At 35.2% G+C, this 18,232-nt stretch overlaps 3 protein-coding genes and 1 long non-coding RNA gene across 6 annotated transcripts in view; 2 read left to right on the plus strand and 2 right to left on the minus strand.

Annotated features, from left to right (window-relative positions):
* LOC106667777 overlaps positions 1–6,055 on the plus strand; it is a 44,757-nt gene extending 38,702 nt beyond the window's left edge. For all 3 annotated transcript variants that reach the window (XM_024227541.1, XM_014395953.2, XM_024227540.1), the window contains exons 2-5: positions 3,636–3,800; positions 5,169–5,403; positions 5,467–5,760; positions 5,821–6,055. In XM_024227541.1, the coding sequence (XP_024083309.1) occupies positions 3,636–3,800; positions 5,169–5,403; positions 5,467–5,760; positions 5,821–6,035 (909 nt within the window). In that variant the 3' untranslated portion in view covers positions 6,036–6,055. The remainder of the gene's footprint in view (positions 1–3,635; positions 3,801–5,168; positions 5,404–5,466; positions 5,761–5,820) is intronic.
* LOC106667791 lies at positions 5,308–6,238 on the minus strand. Its single transcript, XR_001340644.1, has 2 exons — positions 5,848–6,238; positions 5,308–5,770 (listed from the first exon to the last, which is right to left on the minus strand). It is a non-coding gene; the product is annotated as an uncharacterized LOC106667791 (long non-coding RNA).
* Positions 6,239–10,824: 4,586 nt separating this feature from the next.
* Positions 10,825–13,795, minus strand: LOC106667786 (cytochrome c oxidase assembly factor 5). Its single transcript, XM_014395965.2, has 3 exons — positions 13,393–13,795; positions 11,038–11,139; positions 10,825–10,969 (listed from the first exon to the last, which is right to left on the minus strand). The coding sequence occupies exons 1-3, from the start codon at positions 13,495–13,497 to the stop codon at positions 10,928–10,930; spliced, it is 249 nt and encodes an 82-aa protein (XP_014251451.1). The 5' UTR covers positions 13,498–13,795; the 3' UTR covers positions 10,825–10,927.
* Positions 13,541–18,220, plus strand: LOC106667771 (probable cysteine--tRNA ligase, mitochondrial). Its single transcript, XM_014395944.2, has 11 exons — positions 13,541–13,840; positions 16,196–16,491; positions 16,629–16,827; positions 16,881–17,014; positions 17,073–17,204; positions 17,285–17,418; positions 17,479–17,601; positions 17,654–17,743; positions 17,802–17,906; positions 17,971–18,054; positions 18,111–18,220. Exons 1-11 carry the CDS (start codon positions 13,563–13,565, stop codon positions 18,147–18,149), a joined length of 1,614 nt encoding a protein of 537 aa, XP_014251430.1. The 5' UTR covers positions 13,541–13,562; the 3' UTR covers positions 18,150–18,220.
* Positions 18,221–18,232: the final 12 nt, after the last annotated feature.

Raw genomic sequence — 18,232 nt, forward strand, 5'->3', positions numbered from 1 at the left:
GTTTTCGATAGAGTCTGGCACCCGGGTTTGCTCTGATACAGGATGGACGCCGGAGTGCCTCAGGGTAGCGTCCTCGGCCCGCTACTGTACTCTGTTTATACAACTGATATCCCTTCCCATCCCGACACCACTACCTAACATACGTCATTCTACCCTTTAAATTCGACTCACCGCTCACCGAACTCTCCAGACACACCTATATTCTATTGACCAATGGTGTAAAAAAATGCAAATCAAACTAAACACAACAAATCCCAAAACATAACCTTAAATTATAACCTCACCTTTCCCACCGAAAAGGTCATCCGCTACACAGGGCTGTACCTAGACAAACGACTCACTGGAATCCCCATACACGACGATACCGATTACTTAAAAGACTACTATCCAACAGATCTAAGCTCTCCCTTGACAACAAAAACCTGAACGAGATCAAATGCACCCAAATTACGTGCACCTTAATCAAAGCCTTGTTTAGGTCTATACATTAAAAAAGAACTATACAGTAAAATACTTAGGACTATAGTTATAAAGTAGACTTACATGGAACCCTCACACAAGACTCAATCTACAAGAACTAAATACACTATTTGGACAACTACGAAGTCTTATAACACCGAAATCAGACATGACGGTAAAGAACAAAACTTTACTTCGAAATATTTGGACACGGAGCGGAGCTGTAGGATACCGCAAGCCATCTAACACCCAACGAATACAAGCATTTCAATCAAAAGTACTCAGAAGAATTTTTCAAACTTCTTACTATGTCTCCAACCTCAATATCCACAATGACCTTAACATTCCCTTTTTCAAAAAAGTGATCCCTTCCCGCTTCTTCAAGTTTCACTACATCTTTCAGCTCGTCTTAACCCTACTGCTCAAGCACTCTCCACTTCCCAAGAACTCTACAAGTCGTCTCAAACGACAATGGCCCCAAGACGAGGCCTTAACCCGATAACAAACTTAGTCGCAGCATTAGCTAGCTTTATATAGCTATGATTAGCAGTATTCATATATAGGATACAAATAAATATTAATAAAAAAGTTTGTATTTTACTGAGTTGGTGTTAGAGGCATTAACGATAAAGTACATAATAACAGACTGCAAAGAACTAACACTAAGTCTGGAAAGAAAGACATAAGTCACCCAGAATGACCTGCAGGCTGGGCAGCAAGCACAGATCGCTGATCCAATACCTCAGGTCCATTAATCTTTTTAATTGTATATAGATCAAGAAATATCGAGTACTCTGGGCTTGTATGAATGAATTTTAATGTAATTTATTAGCGCGAATGTGGGTTCATCTCCAATTACCTCAAGGAATATCACGACTCAGAGATTTGTGAATAATTGCGTTAATGCAATTTATTAGCGTAAATGGAAAGTTGTTCCAATACCCCGAGGAATATTGAGTACTCTGGGGTAGTGGCAACGACGTCTGATATCTGAATGTAATTTATTAGCGCGAATGTGGGGCCCCCCAATAACCCCAAGAAATATCGAACTCTCTGGAGTAGAGCGAATGCTAACCAGACTATTAAGTATTATTTATTATGTTTTTGTAACGTATTTATTATTTGTTATTCACAATTGGCGAGGTCCTGAGGTACAGAGAGACTAGTAATAGTATAAACAAAAAAGAAGCCGGTTACCTATCACATAATGCCAATAACTTGGCTGGATTAACATGAAAATTGGAAGGAATAAAACACGAGAAAGACAGAAAAAGAATTAGCTCGCGATGACTACGTAGATTGCCTTCCTTACAAAAAGGTAAAAACAGGCAACACACACACACACACACACACACACACACACACACACACAAATCAAATTAGGGTTCCTTTTATAAAATTAGGAACTATATATTTTCAAATCTTATTTTATAAAGATTCTTATATTAAGGACGGAATTTTCTTTTATTATAGAAGGTTTCGCTTCTTTTTTCTTTTAAAAATTTTATTTTGTGCTTATATAGAAGAAAGAATTGCCTTAGTTTTTAAAAAATTAAAATACAATTAACGTTTTTCTTTGAATCCAGTTCATCGCTGAAGATTTATATTAATGCTTTTTTGGCTTTAAGTAGATTTGATATATTTTATTTTAATGGTTTTTATGTCATTATAATATAGATTTGATCCTTTTTTTGTTTTCTTTTGTAGAATTAATGCTTTTTCCATTCTCAATTTTTCCTTATAACCTTAATAAGTTTTATAGAAAGGTCCTTGTATAATTTAAGTTACATGGATAAATATGTATTCATTGCTATTTTATTGAAATTTAAATAAGTTGAGAAATAAACTTAATATTTCAGGCATTGTTTTTTGCAAGTAAAAAGGAGTAAAAACAGGTTGTGAAAAGATAGAATTCACCCGAAACAATTTCTGCTTAGTCTAAAGGGGTGGGGAAAAAGGAAACTTTCACTCCTTGAACACACCTGAATGGATTTTCTTGAGCTTCTTTTAAGAAACCCTGTTTGCGAAGTGTTGGGCTATTTTAGAACGGAAAACATTTCGTTTTATTCAGCCGAGTGAAACACGACGAAATAAATCCCGAGCCCATGTGTTGGAAAAAGCCATTAATGTCATTTTTTAACTAAGACGGGGAAAAATTATTTGGCCAAACTCACTGCCAAATTTTGCACGGCTCACTACTTGTTTTAACTAACCAGTTGATTATCTGAGTAAGGATTCTTTTTTTTATTTCATATTATACATTAACGATAACAATAATGATAGTGTAGTAGCAGGTTAGGGGGGGGGGTTTATTTTTCATGCATAAAGATATTTCATGTCATTCTAAAAGATTATTCATGTTCCAGAAGTTAAAAGTAGTTGGCAACTATTTGTTACTTGTTTATAGGTGGAATTTTGACAGTTTTAGTTATTATTCATGTCAATTTTTTATTCCACTTTATTGTTTTATTTCATACTGCTTAATCAGCGAACATTTCTTCTCCTGGTCCAGCTAATTTGTCTAAGGGAACGTTTTGCAACTCTCGCCAAAAGGCGGTGGGAAAAGTAAAAGGACAGATGGCAGCCAAAAGGCGAAAAGTTTTAATTAGTACCATGGCCAGTGATGAACCTTCTGGTACAAGTCCCAAAGCAATTAGCCGCTCTGATAGAAACTTTCTCAAGTTCTTAATCTGACCCCGTGCCGAAGTATCCTGGCATACCCGTCCGTCCGGTTGTTGCTAGCTCCTGGCTCCGTTTCAACTTTCACACCAATTGTATATTATCAGCTGCGTAATTTACTGGTATTATCTCCCGTTTCTTCCGTCTTAATAGCCGAGAATAGCAACAGGACTTTTGGCCCTGTCGTGGTAGTGAGGGTGGTTCTACGTTTAAAAACGTGTCGTAGGTCAAGCGGGATGTCTTCCTCTGTCGGGCCTTTTGTATTTTATTTCCGCCCAATACATTCATACGACTCGGGTAAATTTAAAATGCAAAATACGCATCTAAATGAAAAGAACGTCTTTATAAAACCGGTTCACCCTTGAACAAATAACTAAGCTAATATAAATAGCCGTGTCAATTTTTAAATATATTTACCCTGCTGTCTTTTGGACCATTAAACCACTATGTCCTGTTTTATTTTCAAAAACATGCTACACGTTTATTTCCGACTTTAGGTCAGCTTCACGAACGATAACCAAGGATATGCAGGGAGGACGACAAAGCCGATTTCCCTTCACCCAGTACCAAAAGCGGAAATCACAGAACTTAAGACTTTGGACAAAGACTGCTTCATCATCCCGGTGGCTAGCGTCGACAGATTCCTGCCAGCAGGAGTGCCCGTAAGTACAGAGAATACTTATAAAACAAGCGGACCCATTGTAATAGTCAACACCACTGGCCTATAACTTTACTTCTTTGAAACTAAAAAACTTATTGTGAAATATATTAACAATATATATTATTAACCTTGAACCGATCATCCTGGTGTCTGAAAGACGTGTAGTTATTTATCAGTGATGGTAATAAACTTATGCTTTTTTTATTTAATAAAGAAGCAAATTTCACTTACGGTCTCATTGCAAGTTGACTTAAGTGAAGACCTTCGAGAGCAAGACCAAAAAATCATCACTCTGTGGCACTTTTAATAACGGAACTAAACTAACATTAAAAAAATTGAAAGACTCTAGTAGTATACCGACAATTCACCAAGTGTAGTGCACTACCATTCCACCATACCCGTACCAGTCAAGTTGTAAACACCATCATTCAGTCCTTAGTAGAGAATTTATCAAGCAGTTGACCAGATATGGCACCTTGGCTTGTGAAAACTGAGAGGCATCTTTTACTAATGGTTTCTTTCATAGTCCAATGTTCTTTTTACCACGCTGTTGTTCCTCGAGGATTTACCCTAGCACCACTTCTCAGTCCCTCTAAACTATTGACCGTGTTACCATAACTTTTATATTCGCCGATCCTTTCCCCCAACACAGATCTTGTCATTCTGCCATATCCTACCCGTGAATCCAACACCTTCTCACATCTTAGAACGCTGGTTTCGTGCATAGTGTGAGTGCTCCATGTTCACCTTATATCGAAAGACTCTTCCTCATCGACAAACTACTTATGCTATTTAGGAGTGTACCTAGACTGAGGTTTAAACTACAAACCTCACACTCAACTTTAATTGCTTATTGTCTGAGGTACAAAATAACCAAAGTTTATAAGACAGGAGTTCCAAACAAAGAATCTGAAGAAAATTCATTCAGCAATATGGACTGGAACTTTATGGGACGTCAAAGAAATATGATCTCTTCCAATTCAAAAATTTCCGTACCATGACAAATGCTGCCACTTTAAATCTCATTGAAATAAGGACTAGTATTTTGCCAAAGTCCCATTTCCCATACCCTTCCATGGTAACGGCGGTATCCAAGAGATAACCATCAGCCAGACCCGACAATAGATGTAGTACATCGTTGTTCAAGGTTTTCACGCAATTTAACCTCTTGTAGCACATTTGCTTGTTATATCTTTTGTATATAGCTGTAAATATAAATAACAAAGAAACCTTTAAAAAGAGGTAAGATAAATCTGAACTGTGCTGAACTGTCTTAGTCGCTTGAAGCTGTCAGTATTGTTCTATCCTCAAAACTGTTTATACTGGGTTAAAAAACAATTTTTGGTGAAAATTTAATAAATCTTTTCAGATGCCACTTATCGAGACGAAACAGAGCCAACTGTCTGTCGTAGAAGTTGACGACCCGAAACTCTGCGTCTTGATCCACCTAATGACCCAAATGGAGCCGATCGAACCAATCCTCGAGTCGCCTCTGTCCATGCCCCTCGTCAAGCAAAAAAGCACAGCCTGTGATCTTCTGACAGAAGTCGGAGCGTCCAGAACCGCCATGGAAGGCATGCTTCTCGCTAATTTAGAGAAAAACGGTGAATTTTTCACTTTTTGTATAATTATACACGTTGTCTGACTTTATTTCGTTTTCCTTCCAGCTGAATTCCCTTTCATATCGTACTATGTGATAAACAAGGCTCAAACGGATCCCGGCGAATTCTTTCACAACTGTAGGGCGGCCTCTTTGAGGAAATTCGACCCCAAGTGCCTGAGATATTCGGCGGCCCACACCTTCGACTTGTTCAACGAGGTGGCGACGATCGCCAGGCCACCACTCGACCCTACATCCAAACGGCCTAGGTCAAACGCGACAGGATTCATAGTCTCCGTTTACAAAGTCTTCGAGGGCGATGATGGCGAGAATTTCGAAAAGAACTGGCTTTATTGGACAGGTGAAAATAACTACAAAAATAAAATCCTTCAAATACAATTAACAACAATTTACTTTATAGGTGCAAGGATGATATACAGGTCGCTACCTAAGTCGGTGGGGCTTAGGAGAATAACCCTTCACAAGTCCGTCTCGAATGGTGACAAGTTGTACCTGCTACTCGTGGAATGCTCAAACTTCCTGCACGATCTCACCGCTGCTGCCATCCTGATTCCGGCCCTGAGGGCCAGGCTTTGTGGTTACACGGGGTTGTACAGAACCACTGCGGTTTTCTAAGCCTCTGTGGCACCTATCTCGACACGGGCCAATCCAGCACAATTGTCCATAGTGTCCGTTTTAACAACGTGATCAGTACAATTTTATCTTAAGCTTTACAATTAATTAGCGTTAAATTTAAAAGATAAAGAACAATAAAATCCATTATACTTTCTCTAGCACATTAAAAAAAAAATTACAAGTGGAAAATTTTGATATTCAACATAAATTTGGCTTTTATGCAAAAAGCACATGTGATTTTAATGTACGTCTGCCAACATCATTTTGAAACTTTTGAAATTGATACCAGCTTAAGCTGCCTAGCACTTTATAATAAAAGTCGTGATATTTAACAAATAAACCATGATGTTTAAAAAAAATGGAACCTTGGAGTATTCAGTTAAATATCACACAATTTGTTTTTAAAATATTGTGGATAGAACTGGGAAGTGATAAGCCTGTAGTTCGATCAAATATGATCATACTGTCTGTTTATTCTGTGTCAATTTGTTACCACCCTCAATGTCAGTTGACAATCATGGCCTTTTTATAAATTTGCCAAAAACCCTTTGTCCTTTGACAATCCATTTCAACCCTTTACATTTATCAAATGTATAAAAAGGTCATTGCTGATGAGGTAACCGCACACTGGTTAGAGGGAAGTAGAGATCTATGATTATGATGATGAATGATGAGATAATACGCGGATCAATCATTGTAGTTGGTGAAATACCATAAAAAACCCAGTAAAATCAGAAATGATCAAACTAAAACCATATCTTAGAAGATATTAAAAATATAATTGATCTGTTATATGTAACTAGTTTTGAAAGCTTGATGAATTAAAGCTTTTTTAAATTTTTGATTTATACCGTGTTGTAAAGGTTAAGTCTGCCTTAAAGGAGGCCTTGACCCCTCGTGGGTTGTTGCGCCAAGTATGATGACGATAAGTATGCCTTGCTTATATTTTGTGTTATCTTTTCCAAAGAAGAAAGGATAACTCAATCAAAAGCAAATGTAATTGGCTGATTGTACATTTTCGAAATCTAACGGAGAAGGCATAATTTTTTTTTACAAACAAACTAAGAAAATTTAAAAAAAAGCACAATTAACTATAAGAATATTACATCTCATTGAAATCTTTATGAGTATTTGGACCATCTTATTCACTCAGATTGGCAACTTTTATTTATTAAAACATAAATATAGGAACAAAATAGGAACAATTATTATATAGAATAGTTGAAGTAAGTTTGTATTGTAAACAATAAATAAAACTAGGTGGTTTAATAATACAAAAATTATAGGCTGTGATGCCAAATATGCTAATTAAAATTGAAATACTGATACTTGGTGCTTTTAGGGTATTTAATAACAATAAATATCATCGGCTGTTAAATAAGTTATTTCTAGCCTTAGTACAATGATTGCATACATTTCAAAAGTAGAAATATTGTCTTCCTCTTGAATTCAATCGAATATAGGTGATTAATTAACATAAAATAAGATGAATTTAGTTAAGAAATAATAGTTTATTGTATCGACAAAACAAAGAAATATTCTACAGCTTTATTAGCAACTTTAGCGCCAAACTGAGAGCTCAATTTTAAAGGTATATAAGATTTTTCAAAAGAAAATATATTCTATGCGTAGTTATTTACAAAAAAATCTTATATCGCTTTCAAGTCACATATCACATAATAAATAATCATTCAGTTTGATGATGATGACCAAAATAAAAGTTTATTTTTCTTTATGACCATATTTTATAGTGAATTTTTGAGAAATCATTCCACCCAAACTAAACCGAATCATGTTTTGTTAGAAAAGCTCACAAACTTTGTTATGTAACTCATTTAACTATTATACTGCCATATATGTTGTATTTATGTACATTTATTTTATGAAAAAAATTAAGAAGCACGCACGTTCACCTAGAACGAGACATTGAGTTAATAATTAAAAAATATATTTATTTTATTATTTGTAAATACATATTTTTATTAAGTGAGGGAGTTTTATTATAAGTGTATTTATCAGTTTACCACAAGGATAATAATAAAAAAATTTAAAAACCAATGTTTGTGTGATGCTGTACGATATTGAAGCTTCGCTGATTTTTATTTTTTCAATAAACTTTCAAGGCTAAATTAGATTTTTAACTGTTAAACTACTTCCAAAAGAAGACTAGCTATTACAAATAAACTAAAAATTGTTTATAATTACAATCTAGAAGTTTTGTCAGGAAGAATGGAAATAGTTTGATTTGGAATTGGATCATTAAAAAATAAATTAGAAATATGTATACTAAATTAAGTAAATAGTAGGGAATAAAATAAATTCAACCATATCTTGATTTTTAATATTTCAGAACAATTTTAAAATTTTACCATTATAAATATGTTGTGGTTTTTTTTACACTTGAAAAACAGAAAATGTGTATATTTTTGTCAATTTAAATAGTTTAAAAAAATGTAACACCAAATGGAAGATAAATATATTATTTTTTGCTAATTATTTGGCCCCAGAAATAAAATATATAAAAAGTGCCATTTTGTAAAAAAACATATATTTACATAGAACATCTTTTTGTCTTCCTTAGTATAAAAGAAAATCTGATAGAAATAAAGTGTCACTTCTTTATTATTTGTGTCATATTTTATTACAGAATATGTTTTTCTATTTACAAGTAATGTTAGAAATAAAGAATTTTTTCAACATTTTTTTTAACCAAACGATGGTGTGTGCCAAGTTTTTATTTTAGTTAAAATAAAAAAAAGGGTGAGATGTCCCAAATTACATTAAACTCCATTAAAAACATGATTAGAAGAAAGTGGCACCATCAGTGGTAGATCAGCAGAGAAGCTCTGAAGTAACAAGAGCACGTTAATAGGCGGCGCTCGGAGGATTTGACTCATAGGAGAAAAGTCATCCCTAAGTCATCCACACACCAGTAACTTCCAAGCTGAATTGCATGCATTGGGTACAAAAACAAGAACATAGCTATCATGTCAAATAGCCAAGCAGCCATCAAGGCACTAAGCTCAAATATCATTAGTTCAAAGATGGTGTTGAGCTGCAAAACCAAATTAAACTTATTAGATACGTAGAACAAAGTCAGCCACTGCTCCCCGGGACACATGGGAGTAGAAAGCACTGAGGAAGCGGACACCCTTTCTGTGGCATAGGAACCCACACTATCAATGTGTATCCCAGACAGAAGGACAAAAAGAAAATGAACGAACAATGGAATTCACTCATTGGACACTAACAATCCAAGAATCTCCTAACAAATTTCAGAAGGAAAGAAGTTACAGAATGAGTCAACGGAAGCAGGAATAAACTGTGAACCCTAACATGATTCTTAACAGGACACTGCAAGCTAAATGGACACTTAAAGAAGATTGGAATAATCCAAGATGGCACATGCAGATTGGTGTAAATGGGTTGTGTGAGAGGATCGATGATGGAATATTGAGTACTCTAACTGAGAGAATGGTATGTAAATAAGAAGATATGTGAGAGAGTAAATGGGTTAGAATTTAGGAACTGATTGTGTTGAGGGATCACGACATAGCTGATAGCCTCTGGAGCCCTCAACCTCAGCAGCTGAATGGTTAAGACTGAAATCAGACCTAGGACTGGCAGCACTTGGGGAGGGTGATTCTCGAGGCTTGCTGGTAATTTATAGTAAATTACAAAAATCTAGAATTGCTAGTTAGATGAGAAGTGATAGGCTCAACAGGGGTGTATTTATGCAAGGTTAGACTTAGGCATGAACCAAATGTTTGTCTGCCGAATTGGGAAAAAATTATTTTGTGATTAAATTTGATCTGTGGTAAAATTAAATTATTCTTTATAAAAGAGAAAAAAAATTGTAAGATCAGACAACCACTGAGCATGTACATTGGGCAGGATAGCACTCTCAAAAATTGAATTCCTGCACTAGAAAGCCTCTGTACATATTTTTATGCAGAAACAGATAGATTGGTAAATTTAAGTATTGCCTATGCTTGTTTACTTTTTGTGCAGAAGGAAGGAAAGGTCAGAAAACGAGATAAGATTTGTACACACATCGTCTTTACATTGATTAAATTTATAACTTGTAAGTCACAACTCCAAGGGGTGAGTGGATTCACAAGCACTTACCCAAGCTAACACCAATTTCACATCCTTCTGTATCTTCTGCCTTTCCTGGTCTCGACTTAGGGATATTCATCAGTCAACTCTATTTGATTCATCTCTGCCTTTTACCCAGGGCTCGACTGATTTGATTTTCCAATACTCCTCTTTTATATTGGTTGCAAAAACAAGGGCAAAGGGGAGGAAAAACAAATTCAGAGGCCTGGTGACAGCCCTTTCTTTTAGAATGGGTCATGGCCCCTGGCAGTCACCACATGTAATGCTCCAAATTCTTGAAAGTTTCGATTATGCAGCATCCTGGTTGGTGCGATCTTAAATTTATGGTGACTCTAGCTTGATGAGCTCTGTCCATGATATATAAGAACTTTCACTTAATAAATAACTCACCATATACTTTGTTTTATTTATTGCAGCTATTTGGTTGTTGCATTTCTACATCATCCAGGTTTTTAGTAATAATCCTTTATTTCCTACACATTATTTACTACACAAAAATTCATAAGCTGTAGGAAGAAAATCATCATCCTGACATGATCCTCACGAAACACTTTGCAGACTATAAGAACCCAGCATAACTTCACATTCTATTGACTACAAATTGTACACTAGGAGCTGTGATATTTTATTAAAAATTCTTGGGTTTTCTATATCAACTTAAGAAGTTGGACTTATTTAATCATATATTGCTTTATAACAAATTTTATTTGACAGATATTCAACAAACTATTAATACAAGAAAATAATAAAATGTACTTATTAATTTATTAATACTAATACCCTTTCCTTCCACGAAAACGCTGCCTGTTATCCAGCTGAAAAGTAGGAAGAAAATCGTACAATTAAAATGACTCAATGATTAATCTGTAAGGAAGAAACTTACTAATGATCTTTTACACTCAAAAAACAAATTCCGCAAGGCTTGGCAGTCTACTGCTGTGTACTCATCGTAACCATATAAGCACTCCCTAGGTGTTTTTTTATGCTAAAATAAATAAGAAAAACAAAAGAAAAGATAAATTTAATGGAACAAAACAACTTATGTAAACATTATGAGATTTCTTGTGGGTTGTTTACATTCACTTGGTCTGCCATGCATGTATTGTCTTTTTAACAATTCAACTGCCTAATCCTTTTTGACACTTTAGAGTTAAAATAATAAAATAAAACTCAATTAAACAATAGCAAAACTCTGTACTATGGAATAATTGCAATTGTCTCTTTTAGGCCATCTACATATAGAGCTACTATAAACGGAACTGCTTTGTGACTAGAAATCGTGGAAGGAACATTAACAAGGCACGTACAGATTCTGCAAAGGAGCAGGGGAGACACCAACACACCTACTAACAAATTATGGTGCTACACTTGCCCACAAGAAGATGTGTTTTGGGACGTACAACGTAACTGTAGAAGAGATTTAACCACTGAATTGGGCCTATTAATCAAGTTCCTTGATGAACTAGGACTGAACAGGGGATACAATAGCTCTTAAAGGAAGCAGTACAACACACCATGACTAATATATCTATCATCCCTGTCATTGATCATTGACAGTGATGATTTAAATTATGAAGCTGTCATATTTCTGCAGTATAAATGCTATAGAAGAAAAAGAATGCAGAGATTTTGCATTAATGCATTTAATTTTTTTTTTTTTTTCAACTTGGCGCCAGGCCGTTTTAGTGCCTTTCTTCGAGTATCCAAGAATGTATAAAACAGGATGTTTTTAAACTTCTCAATAAAATAACATATTCACTTGTTGACATTGAAAAGATGGAATGGTAAACCAAGTTTTAATGGTCATATCTTATGAATAATTTAAACAATATGTATAAATCCCAGGACCTTCACTGAAACCGGGCCTATTAATCAAGTTTCTTGATGAAATAGGACTCACCGATGTGCTTTTGGCAGATACGAGGGATACAATAGCTCTTAAAGGGTGCAGTATACTATACACTGAAAAACTACATCTACATCCCAGGCCCTGAAAATGTTCTGAATAAAGATCGAAATGTTGGCACGATAAAGAAAATGGTTTTTTTTTTCTAAATTTACATCACACCAGACCACATCTCACAATTTCTAAATAATCATTTTAAAGATTGCTTGCACATGGTGCCTTCATAATATTTTGAAGTAGCTGACGCTTACTACAAATGAAACCAATTTGTTCATAATTTGTAGTCATTTTCAGATAATTATGTACAGTTTAAGGCATAATACAGTGGATGTGAGTTCTCACAGAATCTGATGAAATTGTTTGGGTATAACAGCTTCTTCAGATGTTAAATAAACATTTCTGAACTAGGTTCAAATATGCTGATTTTTTAAGTATACCCAGTGTCCAGTTTGATAATCCTTCATTCAATACTACCCTTCTTTGCTAAGGATATCAAAAAATTAATTATTATTTGATAACAATTCTATTTGGAACAAAAAAAAAAAAATCATTCTGAAATGCTCAAAAAACTGCTTTGGATTGCTTCAAAGAATTACGTAATTTCTGTCATATTGTAGTATAGTGGACAAGGGGCCAAATCAGTTTACATAACTTTCTTCCACATCACATTCAATTAAAAAAAACCCATGGGCAATGAGGGAATTCGAACCCACAACCGCTAGCATGGCAAATACAAGTAGGCTGTCATAACCACTCAACACCGTGGTCCCCTAGAGATTGTTGAAATAACATTCGATTCATCACTAGCAAATAAACTGTTTTTCCAACTCTTATCAACTATAATTTTGCTTTGGTTATTTCTGATTTTTTTTTTCGTGCATTACCATCACGAGCGTATGTCTAATGTCATACCAAGGTCTTTCCTCCAAAATGATCAGAAATGCCTAAACTAAATCACCCTGTAGACCCCTCAACTAAAACTTTATGTTGATCATTTCTGATCATTTTGGTCTCTTTATTCCTGTCAGATCCGTTTCAGCTTCTCGTCATCTTTAATACTGGTTCTATGAAACAGAGAAGATAAGCAGACCAAAATTATGGGAAATGACTAAACTGCATGGTCCTTACGCTGTAGATCCAAGAAATCTCATACTTCAACTATAACTACTTGTAACAATTGATCTTGGCTGGTGACAGACATACCGATAGTTACAATGTTTGAATAGTCACCTATTCAATTTTAGTTCTAATCTCATTACAAATTTTAGTTTAATCTGAAATTGTAATTAATTCGTGGTGGGGAAAATGTTTTTGTTGTTTTTTTAATTATACCTTTTTGACACAATCACTTTCAAGCAGGCACAATTTGAGATCGGCCCTGATTCCTGCACAGGGAGAATCATCGACCAAAACGTTTCCTTGTGAGTCCAAAGCCATATTTTTCAACGATCCTGATCTGTTTTTCTTGTTTACAAAAATCTCTTATCAGACGAGGTTCGCAGATGGTTAACATTATCAGACGAGGTTCACAGATAATTATCGGTGAGGTTCCCGTTTGTAAAATGATTGGCAGAGGCTGGCCGGCGAGACGGATTTTCCGCATTTTATTAAGAAACTACTCGAAATCCTGGAGAAAGCCCGATGGATTCGAGACTGGATTGAAGGTGCACAATTCGTTGACTAGGTGCAAAGTTGACCTGGTGACCAAACGCGATCGAATCCTCTCGTGGTACAGCTGCGGTCCTACCGTTTACGACTCGGCTCACATAGGACACGCATGGTAATTTCAACCTAACGAAAACATGCTGAAACTTGCAGAATCTACAATATGTAGATGTATTAGTCGTGGTTACATTATACTGCACCCTTTAAGAGCTATTGTACCGTTCTTTACCTACAGCATCACGGCCTAGTTCATCACGGAACTTGATTAGTAAGCCAGAGGTTGAATCTCTTCTATGATTACATTGTACATACCAAAACACTTGCCTGCAGGAGTACAGTAGCACCAGTTTGTTAGTACATGTGTTGGCGTTTACTCTGCTTCTTTTTAGAACCTTGTAGATATGGTTCCAGGGAGTATACTGCACCTTTTAAGAGCTATTGTATCCCCATGCTTGCCTAGAGCACATCGGTGTGCTCTATTTCATCAAGAAACTTGATTAGTAGAGGCCCAGTTTCAATGGTTGAAGCTCTTCTACGGTCACATTATACATCCCAAAACATTTCCTCCTGTGGGCTAGTGTGGCTCCGCAGTTTGTTAATAAATGTGTTGGTGTCTCTTCTGCCTCCTTGCAGAATCTACATGTACCATCATTATTCCAATTTTCATTTAATTTGCAGTGTCCTATTAGGATTCGGTTTGTTCCTGCTTCTCTTGACGCATTCTGTAATTTCTTTCCTATCAAAATTGGTTAGAAGATTCTTGGATTGTCTGTGTCCAATGAGTGAATTCCAAAGTTCCCTCATTTTCTTTTTTTCCTTCTGTCTGAGATGCTCGTTAATAGTGTGGATTCCTATGCCACAGAAGGGTTGCAGAACCTTACAGAACTATGTTGGGTTATGTCAATCTTCTTCAGATGCCTATTTAGTTCACAGAGTCCTGTCAAGAATCCTGTTTAGGATTTGCAGTTTTTCTTGCTTCCTTTAGTGCATTCTGATACCTTTTTCCTTCCAAAGTTTGTTAGAAGCTTCTTGGATTGTTTGTGTCCAATGAATGAGTTCCATTGTTTCATTTTCTTTTTATCATTCTATCTGAGGTGCTGATTGAAAAATGTGGATTCCTATGCCACAGAAGGTCTCGAGTCTGATCACCAGTATAGCCCTTTTCTTGCAAGGATGTTCGCTTTCCCATTCCGCCTTCTACTCCCCCATGTCCTGGGACCCAGCACTGCTTTTCAAACCTAATTTATTTAGCCTAGTTTTGCAATTCAGCACCATCTTTGAGCTATTGATGATTGAACTTAACGCTTTGATGGCTGCTTGGCTATCCGATATATCTATATTTTTGTTTTTGTACCCTTTAGATTGAATTGGGTCCATTTTTCGTTTACATGGACCTCAGCTTGGAAGATACTGGTGTATTTTCCTGTGGGTTCTGAGTATTTTGTTACAGGACCTTGTGAACTCCGTATTAAATTTAAGTTTACCAGATCCCAAAGCTCTTTCAAATTTTCAAGGAATCTCATGTGTATCCTTCAGACCCGGGCTTTTCTTCTCCCAGGAGTAGGAATCTCAGCATACATAAGCCTTCACACCAACAGAGACATGTTCTGTTGTCTCTTCTTTTTCCTGGCAATATCTGCACAAGCAGTTTCTACCACTCTGAGTCTTTTCAAATACCTCTGGAGTCTGCAAAGTCCAGTTAGTAGTCCAATTATTATTCTAACACATCCTAGATTTAGTAGATGTTCTGTTAGTTTCTGAGATTGCCCTTGGATTAATTTTTCACATGCCACTGTTCTAGACTACAGTCCCATTGAATAGAGGACTTGTTTTTAATCCACTGACTGATGGATCCACGCTTTTGGCAGTTTGGCCACAAAAGGGTACAGGGCTGATAGGTGAAGCGGAGAGAGTCAAACCGCTTTACAATATATTTTTCATACAATCATCAATTTAAAAGCCACATGGGCTCTGCTGGGATTCGAACCCAGAACGTTTAGCGTGGCAATACGAGTCTGATACCCTAACCATTTGACAATCATGGTACCCTCCCCCCATATTTCCCTAGTATATGAATTATATTCCTTAGTTTATTTCCATTAATACCAGTTTCTGACTTTAGTCTTAAAGCTCAGCATTTGTGGCAGGTAAAAAAATTCATAGATGAATGATTAAGATTTACCATTGTACAGCACAAACTGGCATATTTCTGTGATACATTCTAAAAGTTTCAACCCGATATATCTTTTACATTCTGAATACTACCTTGTACCATACATATTCATCTTGAATCAAAATAACTGTGGAAGATATTAAAGGAATATACTATGATATATGATACATATGTAACAAAGATATCTTTTGGAGAATAAAGGCCTGGTTTTGTTTTTTGTATATATTATAACTAGCACAATATTGATTTTTAAAATTTTAACAATACATAGCCCATATATGCATATTTTTATTTCAGCTGTTACATGCAGTACGATTTGATGAGAAGGATACTCGAAGATTATTTCGGTATTAATGTCATCTTTGTCATGGGAGTGACTGACATAGACGACAAAATAATCGCCAAGGCGAACCGACTTGGTGTCGAGTTCAGAGATGTATCGAAAAAGTATGAACAGGAGTTTTTTAACGATTTGGCCAGTCTCAATATAAAAATGCCAACATTTAAAGCGAGAGTCACTGATTACATTGAGGATATTGTTAAATTCATAAGTGTCATTGTTGACAGCGGTTTAGGGTATGTTATGCCAGATGGTGGGTAAAAATTTTCTACAAAAAAACATTTCCTATTTTTCAAGGGCCTGTTCGTATAAAAATCATATATAAGTGAGAATTATTTAAATTGACAGGTCCGTATATTTCAAACAATCTAAATTTTTTTTTAAATCCAGGGACAGTGAACTTCAATACAGGAAAGTTCCCGGCATACGGGAAACTAGTAAGCACTTGTGAAGAGGAGGAAAGTGGAGGGAAATTGTCAAACAGAGATTTCGCTATGTGGAAAGGTGCAAAGCCAGACGAGCCGAGTTGGCCAAGTCCGTGGGGCCCTGGCAGGCCCGGCTGGCACATAGAATGTTCCACCATAGCCAGGTATAATTATTATATTATTTAAAAAGTCATAAAAAACGCATATATTATTTTAGTAAGCTTCTTGGGACTACGATAGATTTTCATACGGGTGGGATTGACCTGAAATTCCCTCATCATGAAAACGAAGAAGCCCAATGTTGCGCCCATCACAAAATAGACCAATGGGTTAATTATTGGTTACATACAGGTAGCTAGGATAAAAAAAGAAAACTAATACATTTAATATTAATCAAATAATTTTACAGGCCATTTACATCAAAGCGATGATGCAAAAATGTCCAAATCACTCAATAATACCATATCAATTCAAGACTTCCTCTCCGAGTATTCAGCAAACCATTTAAGAATGTTGTGTATGATGGTGCCGTATAGAAACCGTATGTATTTCAAGTTTTGAATAAGAAAGATTTTTTTTCGAAACATTTTTTCATTATTGCAAACAGTTTAAATTTTACAGCCATTGAGTACTCTAAAGAGGTAATTGAAAATGCAGTTGCAGTGGAAAAAAAGTTTACGAACTTTCTCTCAGACTGCAATTCTTATTTTAAAAGGAATGAATTGGTCTCAATTAACGAATCTAGCTTGCTTAAAGTATGAGGAAAGATATGAAATGCCTATTATTAAAAAAAAAAATTAATTTTTTTCTTTAAGGAATTAGAAAATACAAGAAATTCTGTCTTGAAATGCTTAAGTAATGACTTTGACACTTCTTCCGCACTTTTACATGTGACTAAACTTCTATCTGAAACAAATTCACAGCTACAAAATAGAACAGTAAGTTATAAAAAAATAATAATAAATTCTTTGTTTTATTCGCAATATTTAGACAGTTTCAGAAAGTCCCTCATACTCTATACTCGCTATTTCAAATTACGTAAGCAGTTTCTTGAATAAATTTGGCTTTTCTTATAATCAGGTAAAACTTAAAGAATTTCATTCATATAAATTTTGTTCTTATTTTCATAAATATTTAGGAAAGTGTGCTGAGCTATAGATTGGACAGTGTGATTGAATCTGTCGTTAATTTTAGAACGACAGTGAGACAGGTTGCCTTGAGCATTAATAAACAAAATTCAAAGGTTTGGCCAAATTGATTTATGTAAATAATCAAAATTTAACCTTATTATTTATACATTTTTTCAGGAAATACTTGAAAATAAAAATAGTTTATTAAATGCTTGTGATTCTCTAAGAAACGAACTCAATGATTCTGGTTTTGAATTGAAGGTAAATAAATAATTTAAAAAATTTATATTTTGTTTAAAAAAATAATTTTCTTTTAGGATTATGGAAAGTTAACAACATGGAATAAAAGTACGTGATGTGCCATCATATTATGTATAAACTTTTGTATTTTATATTAAATCCTACATTAAATTTAAACTAAACTACTTCCATGAGTTTC

The sequence above is a fragment of the Cimex lectularius genome, unplaced genomic scaffold (assembly GCF_000648675.2).
Source record: "Cimex lectularius strain Harlan isolate CLEC.00 unplaced genomic scaffold, Clec_2.1 scaffold87, whole genome shotgun sequence".
NCBI classification, from domain to species: Eukaryota; Metazoa; Arthropoda; class Insecta; order Hemiptera; family Cimicidae; genus Cimex; species Cimex lectularius.

Excerpts from the sequence above, each read along its gene's own strand:
- LOC106667786 (XM_014395965.2), bottom strand. The coding sequence starts at position 13,497 with ATGGCTTTGGACTCACAAGGAAACGTTTTGGTCGATGATTCTCCCTGT. Across the intron at positions 11,140-13,392 it reads AAAGTGATTGTGTCAAAAAG|CATAAAAAAACACCTAGGGA; the intron begins GTATAATTAAAA and ends TATTTATTTTAG. Across the intron at positions 10,970-11,037 it reads TTGAGTGTAAAAGATCATTA|CTGGATAACAGGCAGCGTTT; the intron begins GTAAGTTTCTTC and ends CCTACTTTTCAG.
- LOC106667771 (XM_014395944.2), top strand. The coding sequence starts at position 13,563 with ATGGTTAACATTATCAGACGAGGTTCACAGATAATTATCGGTGAGGTT. Across the intron at positions 17,744-17,801 it reads TTGGCTTTTCTTATAATCAG|GAAAGTGTGCTGAGCTATAG; the intron begins GTAAAACTTAAA and ends ATAAATATTTAG. Across the intron at positions 18,055-18,110 it reads ATTCTGGTTTTGAATTGAAG|GATTATGGAAAGTTAACAAC; the intron begins GTAAATAAATAA and ends ATTTTCTTTTAG.